This window comes from Trichosurus vulpecula, chromosome 6 (assembly GCF_011100635.1).
Source record: "Trichosurus vulpecula isolate mTriVul1 chromosome 6, mTriVul1.pri, whole genome shotgun sequence".
NCBI classification, from domain to species: Eukaryota; Metazoa; Chordata; class Mammalia; order Diprotodontia; family Phalangeridae; genus Trichosurus; species Trichosurus vulpecula.
Genome location: NC_050578.1, coordinates 26,831,792 through 26,847,575, shown reverse-complemented (window position 1 = coordinate 26,847,575; position 15,784 = coordinate 26,831,792). Strand labels below are relative to the sequence as shown.

Below are 15,784 nucleotides of genomic sequence, written 5' to 3'. Positions count from 1 at the left end.
ATGGTAGCTTTGGAATTACTGTTTTTTTTTGAGGAAAAAAAAATCTTGCCTGAAAGTCTTAACTTGGTTGTTTTAACATGGCATAGAGGTCACCCTGAGGTCTTAGAAGTTACGCCAGCTGAAGACAAACCAGCCCTCTGAATAATGGGCCAGGAACAGAGGCCTGGCCCTAGAGGACTTACTAGCAGGTGTACAATTTTTATGGCCACAAAAAAATCACAAAAGAAGTACCTGCTGAGGCAGAGAAGGGTTGTACCAGACTATACCTGGTGTACGAGTAAAATGATGGATCTTTTAAAGTAAAATTGTTAAATATGGCTATGGTTACTAAGAGATACGATGGCAGCATATAAAAATGAGACAGCGTCTACAATGAAGGTCTATTTATAAATAGGAAGAGTATCTTCTTTCTCCATGGGAGTCAATTTTCACGGCCATCACAAATGAAATAATGAAGGAAGAATTCTTGTGCCCTGCATTTGTGGCAGTGGGTCTGAAAGGAACTGAATAGCCATTATATAATGATATCCTTATTTAAAATATTAATTCCTTTATGCAGAGTGACAGGCAGTAATGCTTTGAAGGAATAAGCTTCAAAGCACTGTATTTCAGAGGCAGGGAAAGCCAACAGTCCGAACTCTTTAGTTTTATGTTGAAGATAGATATGAAAGTACAGCAGGCCTACCAATGGTACAGTGCTCTCCGTTCCATCCCTGGCTGCATTCACACTTCCCATCTTTGCAGGTTCCATGTTCTGCACAGTGGGGGTGGCAGGCTCTTTGATTACACGCTGGGCCAGTCCAGCCTTCTTCACAGCGACAACTTCCCCCCATGCAAACCCCATGTGAGCCACAGTCCACCGAGCATATTTCTATATTGAAAAGAGAGGAAACAGAGAAAAAAAGGGTGGGGGAGAAGAAAAGAGAGAGACAAAATTAATGAGCAGCGCTACACCTTAAACTCCAATTTGAGAGAGTGAAAAAGCAACATCTTTTGGAAATAAAATCATAAGAATTTATGGCTCTGAGGAATGAATAAATATGGAGTTTTAACTTTTTGTTTATGTTTGTTTACACATTACCTTACCAGCTCCCTTGCTAAAGTATGTGTAGGTATGAGTAATTTCTCATTATATTCACTTATTTCATAAGGGTAACACTTTGCCGCTAGAAACATGTGCCCTTGTGTCAATTAAAATTTAGCGAATAGGACAATTGCGTTTAACTGTGTCTAATTGTAACAGGAATGAAAAGGACATTCTATGTACATCAACAATTAATAAAGCTATCCTTCAGATTTTAAAAATATTCATTTTCATGATACCTTCCTTTCCTCTTAATTATTGCAAAAAATATACTACAGTGAGCACATTAGCTTGCTTCTGACATGATGACATGTTGGCTAAATAAAAGAGATTGTTCTTTTTCCTTTTCAGTAAATTTGTACTGTTGACAGTTATGAGTAGCTTAGCTTAAATAATAGAAAGACTGTTTAAAAAACAAATTAGCACATCACTATGGAACACGTTCTTTTGTAGCTATTAAGATTGCTAAGGCCAAAGGTGTTCATGGGCCAAAAATCTATAGTTAGATCACCTCCGCCCAAAGAACTTATGAATTTGGGATGCTCATTTAGATCACTGTGGTTTGTCCCGTGTTTTAAAAGCTTCATCTGAGCACTGCTGGCTTCTGAAAGAAAAAAAATAAATAAATAAACCCCATAATGAAGACTGAAAGGATTTCTCCCACCCCCTTCTCACGGAATAAAGTTAAGTCCGCTTTTTTGTCTGTTATGACCATTCTGATCAGTTTTGGTCTTCTCATAAAAGAGAATGAGCTTAACAAGAAAAAGCTGAAATTATTCTTGACTGAAATAGAAAATAGAGTTCAACCCTTATTTTTCTTCCCTTAAAAATAATTGTAACAGCCTACATATACAGTAGTTTGTTTCTGGTTTCTTCATTCACTGGCTATGTTTTCTTTCTCGGACACCATAATTCTTTGTCTTGAAGAGTTATAGAACATTAAATACCACATCAAGGAGCTGTGACATTTCTTAGAAGAAACAGTCAGGAATGTTTACAGGAAGAGAGCTGGTGGGGTTTTTTTCTCCTATGCCACATTTTCTATCTACTTTGAATTAAATTTTTGATTAAGAGATCCAAGATGGTTTGATTAACTTCAGAGCAACATAACATCAACTCAGCTCCAGGAGAGAAAGGTTTATTTCAGAGGCACCCTTTCTCTTCAATCTAATCAATTTTTCATTAGGGTGAAGGTGTTTATCAGCATTTAGCACACTAGCTTTGAGCAAGGTGCGTCAATCTTTGTAATGAACTTATTAATTAGAGTTAATTCAATTGAAGTGGAATTGGAGGGCTAATTAATGGACAAACTGCTGATGAAGATAGAGGAAAGCTCTGTGGCTTTCAAACCTTTAAACTCTCTGATGGAAATAATTCATTCCTTTTCTTTTAGTAGCTTAACCAAATGTTTCTTTATGGGAAAGAGCCACTTATTTACAGAATTCAGATATCTGAAGGTCATTTTTCCAACTTCAAGTGTGGCAGGTGATAACGGAGTTTTTCTTCAGAAGCAAGTTTAATGATTCATAATTAGACAGTTACTAAGCTTTAATTCACACACAGGATAAATGACCAAATTTCTTCCTTGTTAGTTTTAAGGGTTAAATTCTTTAATTGTGCTAAGAATTGCCAGATTTCACATTTGAGATGCGTATTAATAATCTCAGAGGTCTTCAGAGGATGAACACATTTTGTGTGATCTTTGTTACTATTGCTTCTGCATAAGGTTTCAGTCTATGTGTGAACATGGGAGACCATTACTGGCAGAACTCAGTAAGAGTTCACTGCATTAAATACATTTTCTGTTTTCATACTAACTACATCACAGACATTTTGTATATAGTGAAAACTGTTCATTTTTCAAATACATAGAATATGAATGGGCTTGCTTGTTTTCACTTTTTTATCTCCAATATTTAGGATAGAGCCCACAGTGTTCTAGCACACGACAGGCACTCAACAAAGCTGCTTGTTGTTGATTATCACAAATAAAACGACATATGAGTAAGAACCATGATTTTTCAACATATAAAATAATGATCTGAAACTGGAAGACTTTTTTTGCAGCTGATTTAATCTTTTAATTAAGGCTTATATTCTAAATCTATTTTCAGCTCGTACCAATTCTCTTTTACAAGTATGGATTAAATTAGTTTTTGTTGTTGTTATTTAGGGGCTATTATAAGCTTTTTCCATAAAAATTATTTAGATCTTTGCTCCCAGCTGAGTGTCCACAGTGAAATATTACTGGTTCACAAAAAGAAAAGGTCCATAGTCCTTAAGATTTATGTACTTTAAAAGCTGACCTACTTCTTCACAATATGATGTAGTGGTAGAGCAGAGTGCTGGACCTAGAGTCTTCAGGAGCAATGGACTTCAGCTCTAATGATTATCAGGGTATGACCCTGGGCAAGTCACTAAGCCCTCTTCATCTGTAAATAGGGATCATGCTACTGACCCAACCTAGGGCAAAGGCTGGATGTCAGCCGTACTGGGTGGTTTAACCCAGTAGTCTATAAATGTGAGTTATCATTGTTCATTTCTCTCATCCCCTTCAATATTATTTGGGTGGGGAAAACTTCAGCTGAGATAACTTGTGGAACTGGTAATTTGGGTAAGATGCAAAGACCGATAGCAAGGGAAAATTGGAGGCAAATTTCAAGATAAAGCCAATGTTCTATTCTGACAAACATGATTAATTTTCTAAGTGGCTTGTTCCCAGTAGATACAGCAATGTGTACCATGAATGTAAGATAGGCCAGAGTTCAGGTCTTTCTCTGGCACATACTAGCTGTCTGTCCATGGGCAGGGGAAAACAATGGAATAAGCATTTATATAATACCAACTATGTGCCAGGCACCGTGCTACGTGCTTTTACAAATATTAGCGCACTGAATTCTCCCAGCAACTCTGCAAGGGAGGTGATGTTATTATTCTCGTTTTAAAGTGGAGGAAACTGAGGCAAACAGACTTTCCCAGGGTCACATAGTGAGTATGTGAGGTCAAATCTGAACTCAGGTCTTCCTGATTCCAGACTCCACACTATACTACTCAGCTGCCTCTGGTGCCATGCGTAGGTCACCCAGCTGCTCTTTAATATTCAAAGCTACAGATGAGTTTCCATGCAAGGAATTTCTTATACTGTTAGAAGCACAGGCCTGGACTTGGTGTTTGGTCTAGATCTGCAATTTCATTAGTCTAAGGAACTCTTGGGATAAGAGGCTCCCTTTGCTAACAGAGGTTGGCACCTTCTCTACAAGCCAGTCTTAGAGAGTCGCCCATGACACCAACAAGTTCTCTGCCTTGCTCAGGGTCACACAGCCAGTATGTGTCAGTGCCCAGACTTGAACTCAGGCAAAAGCTGCTAGACCACCTTCCTACCCACTGGAACCACAATGCTTTTCAGACCGAAACATCACAAACAAAATCCAAGTATTTATTACCCATCAGTTTAATTGGTCCCTTACATCAAAACATGCCCACCTTCTCTAAGTCCTACCTTCTGCAAGAAGCCTTTCCCAATCCCTGGTAATGCCGAGGCCTTCCCCTTTTTGATTATGTTCAGTTTACCTTGTCTATAGCTTGTTAGCACCGAGTCGTTTGTATATTGTCTTCTTCATCAGACTGTGATCTCCTGGAGGTTAGGGACAATGTTTCTATCCCCAGCACAGTGCCTGGCACACGGCAGGCTTTTTTTTTCCTGGACAGTCTCTTAATAAATGCTAGTTTATTGACTGACTGACAGACCTATTTTTATTTTAGAAGGAGAAAATGCATCCACACCCAACAGAAATGGCAAATTACACACTGTGAACCTTGCTGTTATCAACCACATTTACAAAAGCAGGCAGTGAAATCAGAGCCGCACTTAGAACAGTGCCTTGCCCCATGTGGCTACTCTGCCAATGCCATTCCCCTTTAGTCTGGCATGCAAGGCCTTCCACAATTTTACTAGCTTCTCTACTCCACCAAAACAAAAATCTCACTGCTCTAAACAAACTGGCCTATTTGCTTTCGCCTCGCTTAGCTCTCTTCTTCTGTGTTTTGGGTCTGACCTGTCCACCGGCATGGATGCCTCTACAATTCACCAAGCCCCATCTCTCCTTCAAGGGCATCATCAATCATGCTAGCATCCTTCAGCCCGTAATGATCTCTCCAGCTTCTCTGAATTCATTTTATTCATGCATTTGCAAAGTGTGAAGCTGTGGAAGCTTTGGGGATCCCAGCTTCATGTCTCAGCTTTGCTACTTAATACTCCAGCTGTGTGGTTTGGGTTTCGGGTAAGTCATCACCCTCTCTGGCAATGGTCACTTTCACTCCTGGCTTCACAGGGTTGTGGTGAGGGAAGTGTTTTGAAAACCTTAAAGCACTATATAAATTTTAGCTACCGATGTTGTGGAAAGAGCCTTGCAAGAACAAACACATTTTCACACATAATCAATGGGCTGGCTTGTTTTTCTAGAACATTCTTATTTGTTATAAGGGAAGGCTTCTAATTAGGAGGGAGTGGGAGTTGGTGGGTAGTGTTAGTGATGTGGGGAACGAAGCAGTCAATGAAACATTAACAGACTATTCCGAAGGGAGAAGGAAGTTCAGAAGGGTACACAGGCAGGACACTGTTGTTTCTATTGTGTTAAATTTACTATTGCTTAAAAAAACTACTTCAAAGAAATTCCTATTTCGTTGAAATTTTCTTTCCCGTTCTTTGTCTGTTGAAATGTTCATGTGTGTGTTGATGGTTGTTCAATTCATAATAAAAGATAAAATTAGGGGAAAAAAAAGCACTGAATTTGACATTAGATGGTCCAGAATTTGAGTTCTGCTCTGACAATAGCTATGTGACCTTAGGCAAATACTTCCAATTTCATAGGCCAGCTTCCTCATATGTAAAGTAACAGAGGGTAGCTAGGTGGCACAGTGGATAGAGATGTAGTTCTGGAGTCAGGAGAACCTGAGTTCAAAAGCAGCCTCAGACACTTACTAGCTGTGTGACCCTGGGCAAGTCACTTCACCCTGTTTGCCTCAGTTTCCTCATCTGTAAAATAAGCTGGAGAAGAAAATACCAAAGCACTCCAGTATCTTTGCCAAGAAAACCCCAAATGGAGTCACGAAGAGTTGGACAGGACTGAGATGACTGAACGGCAACAAAAAATAAGAGTTGGACTATTTGACCCTAGTCTGGATGGTCCCTCTCAGTTCTAAGTCTACGAGCCTATGATTCATTCTAGCTGTAATTCAAGATCCAGCTCCCCTGTAATATTGTTTTATTGATTGTCATCTTGTGTTCAAGCATTTAAGCCTTATGCCTCTGACCAGACTGAAGGTTCCTTGAAATCAGAATCTTAGAGTTCTTTGGCACGGCCTTGGGAAAATGATTTAACCTGTCTTTTCCTCAGATGCCTCCTCTATAAAATGAAAGGGTTGGCCTTGATCAAAGCTTTATAGATTTAGAACTGGAAGGTCTCTTAGAGGCTCTCAAGTCCAACGCCCTCATTCTATAGCAAGTTACTTGACGCAAGTTCGAATCTCATCTCAGAGTCTTCCTCACTCCAGGATGTGCACCTTATCTGATATCCCGCATTGGCTCAATGCCATGCTTCTGTATATGGAGGGTTTGTGTGTCACGTGTGGGGAGGGGGAATGGAAGGAGAGGGATAAAACAGGGAGTGGGCACAGCAGAGATAAGAGAAGGGAGGAGATGAAGAAGAAACAGGAAACATGACCTCTACCTTTAAGAGGTCCACAGAGGGAGCCAAAATTTCTAGAGCTTTCCCTCTGCTATTACCTCCAATTATGTCTATATCTATGTACATGCACAAGTATACGTGCACACACACATCTGGGGAAAAATTAGATGAAGTCAAGCTGTATTTGCTTTTTCAGGCCATTCCCCAATTGCTTAGCAAGACAATATTGTAGCATTCTTCTGAAGAAGCATACAGGGTGGCTAATCTCTCTTCCATATATGGGTGATTCTCTCCTAGAAGGGATGATTTTATACACACACATATGTTATATTTTATATGTATGTGTATGTATGTGTGTGTGTGTGTGTGTGTGTATGTATATGTATGTTGCTGTTATTCAGTTGTTTCAGTGGTGTCTGACTCTTCATGACCCTATGTGGGGTCTTCTTGGCAAAGATACTGGTGTGCTTTGCCATTTCCCTCTCCAGCTCATTTTTACAGATGAGGAAACTGAGGCAAACAGGGGAAAATGACTCACCCAGAGTCACACAGCTAGTTAAGTGCCTGAAGCCACATTTGAACATTTGACTCCAGGCCCAGCAATCTATCCACGATACCACTTAGATGCCCAAATATAGGTGCATATACGTGTGTGTGTGTGTGTGTGTATCTTGTGTGCGTGTAGTTGTTTGCATGTTATCCTCCCCAATAGAGTGTGTGCTCCTTGAGGGCTTTTCTTTTTTGTATGCCCAGCGTCAAGCATGGGGTCTTGCACACAGTAGGCACTCAAATGCTTGCTGACTGCCTGCCGCGCCTCATTCTGCTCACTTCTCAAACACAGTTCTCATTCTTCTGTTACATTTCAATGCACAAACACAAACACACTCATTGTCTGCCCTTCCCAGTGCCTGCACTCACTTACTCCCAGACTTCTCTCTCAACTACCAAATGATCCACACCAGCCAGAGGCCATTTCCTCAAGGCTCCCAAAGGCTGCTGTGGAATCACCCCTAGAGGCCTCCAGGGATCCCCCTTTTCTCCATTCTATACTCTCAACTCCACTGGAACCCCATGAATCTACCAAGGTGCTCAATAAGATGATTAAGCTTCATTTTCCTCAATTTGTATAACAGAAGCATTATTAAGTCTGTAATATTAGATCAATGGGAGGGTTAATTAGACAACATCTTCTATTTTTTTCTTCCCTTCTAGGAGGGAACTACCCATGTGTGGAAGAGAGATTAGCCACCCCGTACTCCCCTTCCCAACTTGGAGAGAAGGGAGAAATGCTACAATATTCTCTTGCTGAGGAATGGCTGGAAAACCAGATATGGTTTGACTTCATCTAATCCTTCCCCCCCCCTCAAATTCCCCTGGGACATGGGAAAGGCTGGGTATGGGGTACTGTGTTGTCATCACGTTAATATGGTAACAACTGTCATCCCCCCTCCCCAGGAGCATATCACAGTTATTCCTAGGGAAGCCTATACTAATGAAAGCTGAATAGATGGTTTGCTATCTTTGGACTCTGACATTACTGAACTGTGGCCTGTTGTCATTTTCATGGAAAACTAGTTAAACCATTCGTGTGAAATTTAGGATCTTTTGGGGAGATCAAGCAAGAATTACAAAGCACAGGCTTTTCCACCTATGATAAATGAACTATGCAAAACCCCTACCATATTGTATAATCAATAAATACTAATGCCTGTAATTGTTTTCAGCAGCAAGGAATGTATTTAAAATTCATAGTATATGAACATCAGAAGTATAAAAAAATAACCCAGTGAAATATTTTAAATTGGGCTAAAAATGAACTCTGAATTTGATCAATTTTGCCAAGTTTCTGCCCTGGGTGGGGGGGGTGTGTGTGATAGTGGTAGTGGTATAATTTTCATCTTTTACTCTTATTACTGGCTCAGAATGTTTTCTGACCTAATCCCTCAATTGAAAATGTTGTTTAACCATTCTTCTCTCCCCATTCCCACCCCGAAATCTGGATTTTTCTGCACCAGTCATGCTGATCTCTTCACAGCTCACACATCTCAGATGAAGCAATGTGTCCTTGCCCTCCATACTGATAGGAAGGGGCAGAGGAAACAGACTCCAGAAAATACTGTCATGCAGACTCAGAGGGAGAAAAGGAGAAGGTAGGGTTTCCATTGAGATCTTAGTGAGTGAAAAGAAATCTGGCTAAGGTGTACCCACTTGGGAGTTACCAAAAGGAAACATTCCAGAGCGTTCAGCAGTTATAAACTGAATTTAAGAGCAAAAGGTCCCCAAACCACCTTTTTGTGGAGCAAGGTGAGGGAAACATGGTAGGGGCAGGGAAAAGGGAAACAGAAGTATATGGCAGACATTTTGTTTCGTGAGAGGAGTCAGGCTTAAGATGGTAACTTCTTTTGGGAGTGATGTGTTGTTGCCCGCCTCACCTTCTCACTCATAGGACGACAGTATCATAAACGTATATCTGGAAAGGACCTCAGAAGCTATTTAATACAATCTTTTAATTTTACAGATGATGAGAAGGAAATGCGCATTTACATAATAGCACCTAATATATGCTAGCCACTGCACTAAGAACTTTACAAATAATTTCTCAGTTGGTGTTCACAAAAACCTTGGGATGTAGTTGCTATTATAATCCCGCTTTACATTTGGGGAAAGCCAGGCAGACAAAGGTTAAGGGCCTTGCCCAGGGTCACACAGACAGTAAGTATCTAAGGCTGAATTTGACTCCAGGCCCAGCACTCTGTCCACGCCATCACCTAGATGTCTCAGAGGTGCCCAAGACTTGCCCAAGGTTATGAAAGAATTAAGTGTCAGAGGAGGGATTTGAACCCAGGTTTTCTGCCTTCAGAATCAGCAGTCTATCCACTGTACCACACTTCACGCCGCTATCCATTTCTACATTAGACAGGACAGCTGCATCTTTCTGCATGCTGTTCAGGAGTCTGGAAAGCCCTTCCCTCCTGTCAAAATCCTACAAATTGTTCAAAGTCTCATGCCTCACCTTGTCTAAGAAACCTTCGCTGATTATTTTGTCTTCCAATGCTCTCTGACTCCTCTAAACTCCTGCTGCTAAACTCGATGAATCAAAACATCGATCACTTACTTATGTTGCTTCTCCCATGGATGGGAGAGAATTCTCCATATGTGTATCCCTGGCTGGCCTCTAATATTCTCATATACTGAGTAACACATGAGAAAATAAAGAAAACGTAATTTTTAATTTAATAAGAAAAATGTGAAGTCCTTGAGAATAGGAACTATTTCTTACACTCCTCATATACAGGGTGTTCCAAAAGTCTTAGTGTCATGGTAAAGCAATTAAATGTGGCCTCCCATGCTATCGGGCTCTTAGCAGGCAATAAATAAATAAATCCTGGCTAATTAACTAAAACAGGAAGTGCCATTTCAACCATAAATACACTTGTCATTATTATTTTTAAAAGATCCTTTTTTTGGAAACATGGGATACAGAGGCATGATGGGAGATATTTCTCTATACGTATGTCATTAGTTAATGTCATGTTTACACTTCTGTTGACAGCTGAAATAGTTTGTTTGAATTGAGGTCTCTTTAGTTTACCATTATCATGACTTGCCTGTCAGGAAAAGAGAGAATATAGCTGAATTTCATAAGTTAAACAAAGCCTCCCATTTTTTTTTTTTTTTACCAGGGGAGACTGGTCACACTCATTGTTTCAACCCAGCAATTCAAATCAATTCAATTCTATCCAAGAAACATTTATTAGGAACTCTTATGTGCAGGGCAGCTAGGTGGTCCAGTGGATAGAGTACCTGGCCTAGAGTCAGGAAGACTCTCTTTGTGAGTTCATATCTGGCCTCGGACACTTAAAAGATGTATGGCCCTGGGCAAGCCACTTAACCCTGTTTGCTTCAGTTTCTTCCTCTGTAAAAGGAGATGGATAAGGAAATAGCAAACCTGTCCAGTACCTTTATCAAGAAAACCCCAAATGGGGACACAAAGAGATGGACAGGACTGAAAAATGACCAAACAACAAGAAAACAATAAAAAAAAAAACTACGTGCAGGGCTCCGTGCTTGACACTAGAGCAAGATGAAAAATCAGACTGTCTCTCCTTTAAAGTCCATTCTGGGTGACATGACAAATACAAAGGAGAATGTGATAAAGGTCAAGGAAAGAATGAGAGATAACTGTCTAAGAAAATCTGAGAGGGGAAAGATGACTTACAGTTAAATGAATCAGGGAAGGCTTTATGAGGAGGGAGCCTGGAAGCTATGGCCTGCAAGAAGCAAACTCCTGAAAGCAGGGACTCAGATTTGAATTCAACAAATAATCATTGAATGTCTATGCTATTCATAGAGCACTGAGCACATTAATGGGAACTGGCCTGGGTATGGATTCCAGGCAATGGGTTCTTCTGCTAATAAGGAGCTATCTTCTACAATGGTCCATTTAATACGAAATCTCCTCATACAGAGATCACAAGATCATGGATTTAGGGCTGGAAGGGACCTTAGAAATCATCTAGTCCAATCCCTTAATATTTCAGATGATCAGAGAGTTTCAGCACCTGACCCAAGTTCACACAGACAGTAAAGAACAAAGCTGTGATTCAAACCCAGGTATCCTAGCTCTAAAGTCAGTGCTATTTCCACCAAAACAGTACACAGGAATGAGACTTTAAAAATAACACAAGATATAATTAACTCTGTTTCTATTTATTCAAATAGATTTCCACATGTCTAGAAAGCATCGTTTTATTTTCATTAAAAAATCCTTTTTTAAAGAGTTGCCAAAAGTTTGAGTTCAAAACAAACTATTCTAGGTCCTTTAGTCATAGAGGGAGACACGTCAGAATACAAAGCACTTTGATGACAATGAATTGATTGTCCTTACCATTTGAGCAGTCTGGGCCAGTCCAGTTTGGATCACAAGTACAGGTACCACTTTCCTGAAGGTACGTTCCATGCCCAGAGCATTGGTCCGGACACATGGTCTTCAGTATCTCACAGTTGTTTCCACCCCATCCTGGGTTGCAATGACATTCTCCGTGGATACACACCCCATGATTAGAGCAGCCAGGGTCTAAACAGTCAGCTGTCAAGGAAGGAGGATAATTTGACTAAATAAATCTAGAAGGTATAAGAACATCCATCCTTCCATCCATCATCAAGAATTTTTAAAGCTTCTATTATGTGCCAAGAGAGTCTAAATATATAAAGACAAAATTAAAACAGTCCTTGCCCTCGAGGAGCTTTTACGCTACAAGGAGAGTCAACCTGCACCTTTAAGAAGTATATACAGAATAGACACTGATTTTGTAGGGGAGCTTCCTAACAGTCTGAGGGGTGAGGAGGGTAGAGGGCAGGAAAAGACTTCATGGAGACAGTGGCCTTTGAGCTGGGTCTTGAAAGAAACCAAGGATTTTTCTAAGAAGTAAGGGTGAGGGGAGAATGTGGCAAAAAGAAAGGCAAAAAGAGAGGATATGGATTTATATGTTCTGTGTGAGGGACCAGGAAGAAAGTCCAGAATAATTGGATCAGTGAGTGCTGGGTGGGGAAGAGTGTATAATAAACGAGAAGATGGAAAAGTAGGCTGGGGCCTGGTCTAGAACAAGAGCTCAATTCCATTTACAGTCAGTCGCACATTGGGTGTCCTGTAGGCGACTGCCCAGCAACCAAAATATGTTGACAAACTCGGAAGAAGCCATTGTTAGTGTCTGGAAGAATTGTATAGCAAAGCAAGTGACATCCTAGATAAGAAGCACCAGCTTCAAAGCCATTTAGGCAATTGAGAATCTTGCAAGGATTTGTAATTTTCCTGAATTATCCTGAGATGCACTTGAGGTTTCAGACTTTTGCTCTCTCTTTTCTGCCAAATCAGAAAGGAATAAGTATTGGATTCTCTGTTACAATCAGTATCCACTGACCTAATCCACTAAGACGGAGTTCTGACAGCTGGGTAGGACCCTCAACCTGTTTGAGAAATAAATGAGTTGCATACTCTCTAGCCTTCCTAATTCACTTTAATGTGCTTTAGATGACGAGATTTAATTTAGCAATTTGACTCAATAAAACTTTACACTTGTAGGGTCAATGGTCTGAAAATTTAATTCCAGAAGCTTAATTGCATTACTTTGTACGTGCAGATCAATAAAATCAATTTGATTGAAGAACAACAATAGTGCTTTTCCCATTTAAAAATATTTTAAAATTCAACAATGTTCTATGTTGTGGCATCATGAATGTCATCATCATATACGGTTCTGGAACTCACAAATTATGTGTTGCTTCACATGTGAAATATCAAAATCAGCCTTGATGTTAGAAATGCCAAAATGCCACATGGAGAAGAAGGACTGCAGAATAAAACAGGAGTTATTTCTTTTGAGATGTGAAAAAACATCAAGACCTGTGTCTCTCTGGTTTCCTTTTTTTAAAGTTAGTGGAAAAAATTCTTATTTTTAAAATTTATGATCTTATCACTAATGTGATATTTGATCTGTATGGTCTTTTAGTCTTTTTTTTGGAGGATAGAGACCCATAATTTCATTGGTATAGAGGACTCCCAGCAAAGAACATCCTCTACCAAAGTAGAGTGGCACCTCCTCTCTGACTCACAGTCTTAGAAAGTTGCTTTGAATGCTTTATAGGAATGGTAATCAAAATGAATTCAATGACAATGTGCTTTAAAAATTCCAGAAAACACAAAATCTCAAAGCTGGCTAGAATAGAAAAAGACTTCCCCTCCCAAAAAAGATGGGGTGGTCCAAAGGGATAAATCCGCAACTAAGAAGTTTTTGGTGTAATAGATTTCTTTATGAGGATAACAATAGACATCTGTAAATATGTACATGTTTACCTTCTTCACAGTTTTCCCCTTTGTATCCTGAGTTGCAAGCACAAGAGCCCATAATACAAATCCCACGACCCCCACACTGAGGGTCAATACACTGGGTGGTGGGCACATCACACTCGGTACCCTTCCAGCCGCTGAAGCAGAGACAACGTCCTTTGGAGTATTGCCCATTTCCGCTACACAACACTGGACAGGCCGCTGTAAAATAAAACATGACAGTAGAATTAACAGCCATCTTTCTCATCAGGCTTGGGAAAGAAAAGAAACATCTCTAGAACAAGCCACATGGCAGTTTCTCTTCCTCCCGTGACGCGACATTCTGGACTCCTTGTACTCCTGCGGCAGATTTGTATTTACTTAAGAAAGGAATTCGACTAAACACATACCTCTTGAACAATCGGGGCCCAGAAATCCTGGAAAACAATGGCATGTCCCAGAAACACATTCTCCGTTTCCATGGCAATTCCGGGGGCATTCGACCACAGACTCTGAAGAAAGGAGAAAGAAAGAAAACTTGTACAGGCTACCTCCCACCACAATGCCAAGTAGTTTCTACAACTCTGCTCAGTTTTGGGTATGCGCCGAAGTGGCTGGTTTATTCAACAACATTTTTTTAAGTAATCTCTACTTGCAGTGGGTTATTAGAACAGGCAAAACAGTAGAGCAAAAATATTTTAATTAAATTTAAAACATTCATTTAATGTAACCTGCTTCCTTTTCTTTCTGTTGTTTCTTGGCAAGTGAGTATCACAGTTTATTTTTAATATGTTCATTACTAAAAAAAAAATTAAAATATTTCTCACCTCTTACCCATGATTTGAAATGGTGGAAATTAACAATGATAACAAAAAAATCTGTTAAAACATCCCCTCCCCATCCCCACCGGCATTCCCAACCTGCTCCTCAGGTTGTGCTTTGCAGAAATTCTTCGAAGACTATTCTTACCTATAACGATGGTATTAAAAGACACCTGCTCTACATTTTTCCCATCATTATAAAAAGCCAAATGCCAGATTCCAGAATCCAGATACTGGATGAAACCAGCCTCGTGAAGACTGACAGATCTTGTCTGTCGACCAGCTCTCTCTGACTCAAGGAGGTTGCGCTGTTCTCTCGCGATTAACCTGCTGCCATCCAGCAGCTCCACAAAGTCGTACTGTAGAAGGAGAAAGTAAAGCTCATTAGTATTCAGCAATTATAAATGCTTAAAAAATTACTTTTTAAAACATGCTCCTAATAACTACAGTGTTGGAAGAAAGTTCCAGGCGGATAGCTAGCTCCGAAGGGCAAAAGCCTCCTTATGTCCACAAGGGGAATGGTTTAGACACAGGGGTGCAAACTGCCTCGAGGCCACATCCACAGGTTACGCACCCCTGGTTTAGACAGTAGCCTCCCATAGGACATTATGTTAAAGACAGGAAAGTGCTCATGCCCTCCCTCAGATGATCTCATAGTCTGTCGCTCCCTCTAGGCAGTTCTATGCTCATCATATGTGTTTGTCTTTTATTTTTTTTTAATACTAAGGGTTGTAAAGTACTTTACATACACCTTCATATTTGAGCTTTCAAAGCCTTCCAAAGCAGGTATTAAAGCCCTCATTTTCCTGATAGGAAAACTGGGGTTGACAGAGGTTAGATCAAGTCCTAGATGTGAATTGCAAAGGGACCTTAGAGTTCACTTAGCCCAACTCCCTTCAGGTACATGTCTGGCCTACTTCTCGATGGTAAGATTCTTGTGGACAGGGACTTTGTCTCTGTTTCCGTGTCAGCACCCACCCAGAGCCATGCTTTATGCCTATCATGTATTTCATGTGTAGGAAGACCCAAATTCAAATCTGGCCTCAGATAATTACTGTTTTCCCTGGGCAATTTTATTTAACCTAACTCTGCCACATTTCCCTCATTTGTAAAATGGGCATAGTAATAGAACCTGTCTCACGGGGTTTCTGTGAGGATAAAATGAGATATTATTGGGGACGCAGTCTGCAAACCTCAAAGCGCCTATACCAGTGTTATTATTATGATTATGACTAAATGGTTGTTGGTTGGATAAAGGATGGCTGAATTTGCATTGCAGCTAAACCATACAGATATGTGTGTTTATGCATACACACACATATATACTCCCAATGCATCCTGGGCCATCTCCAGTCGTCCTGGCAAA

General features: G+C 40.3%; 1 protein-coding gene across 1 annotated transcript in view; it reads right to left on the bottom strand.

The window, feature by feature from the left end:
* LOC118853460 (teneurin-3) overlaps positions 1-15,784 on the bottom strand; it is a 324,419-nt gene that overhangs the window by 146,191 nt on the left and 162,444 nt on the right. Inside the window, exons 6-10 of the mRNA XM_036763567.1 lie at positions 14,567-14,777; positions 14,008-14,109; positions 13,625-13,819; positions 11,660-11,860; positions 686-871 (exon numbers count right to left, since the gene is read on the bottom strand). Of these exons, the coding sequence (XP_036619462.1) occupies positions 686-871; positions 11,660-11,860; positions 13,625-13,819; positions 14,008-14,109; positions 14,567-14,777 (895 nt within the window). The remainder of the gene's footprint in view (positions 1-685; positions 872-11,659; positions 11,861-13,624; positions 13,820-14,007; positions 14,110-14,566; positions 14,778-15,784) is intronic.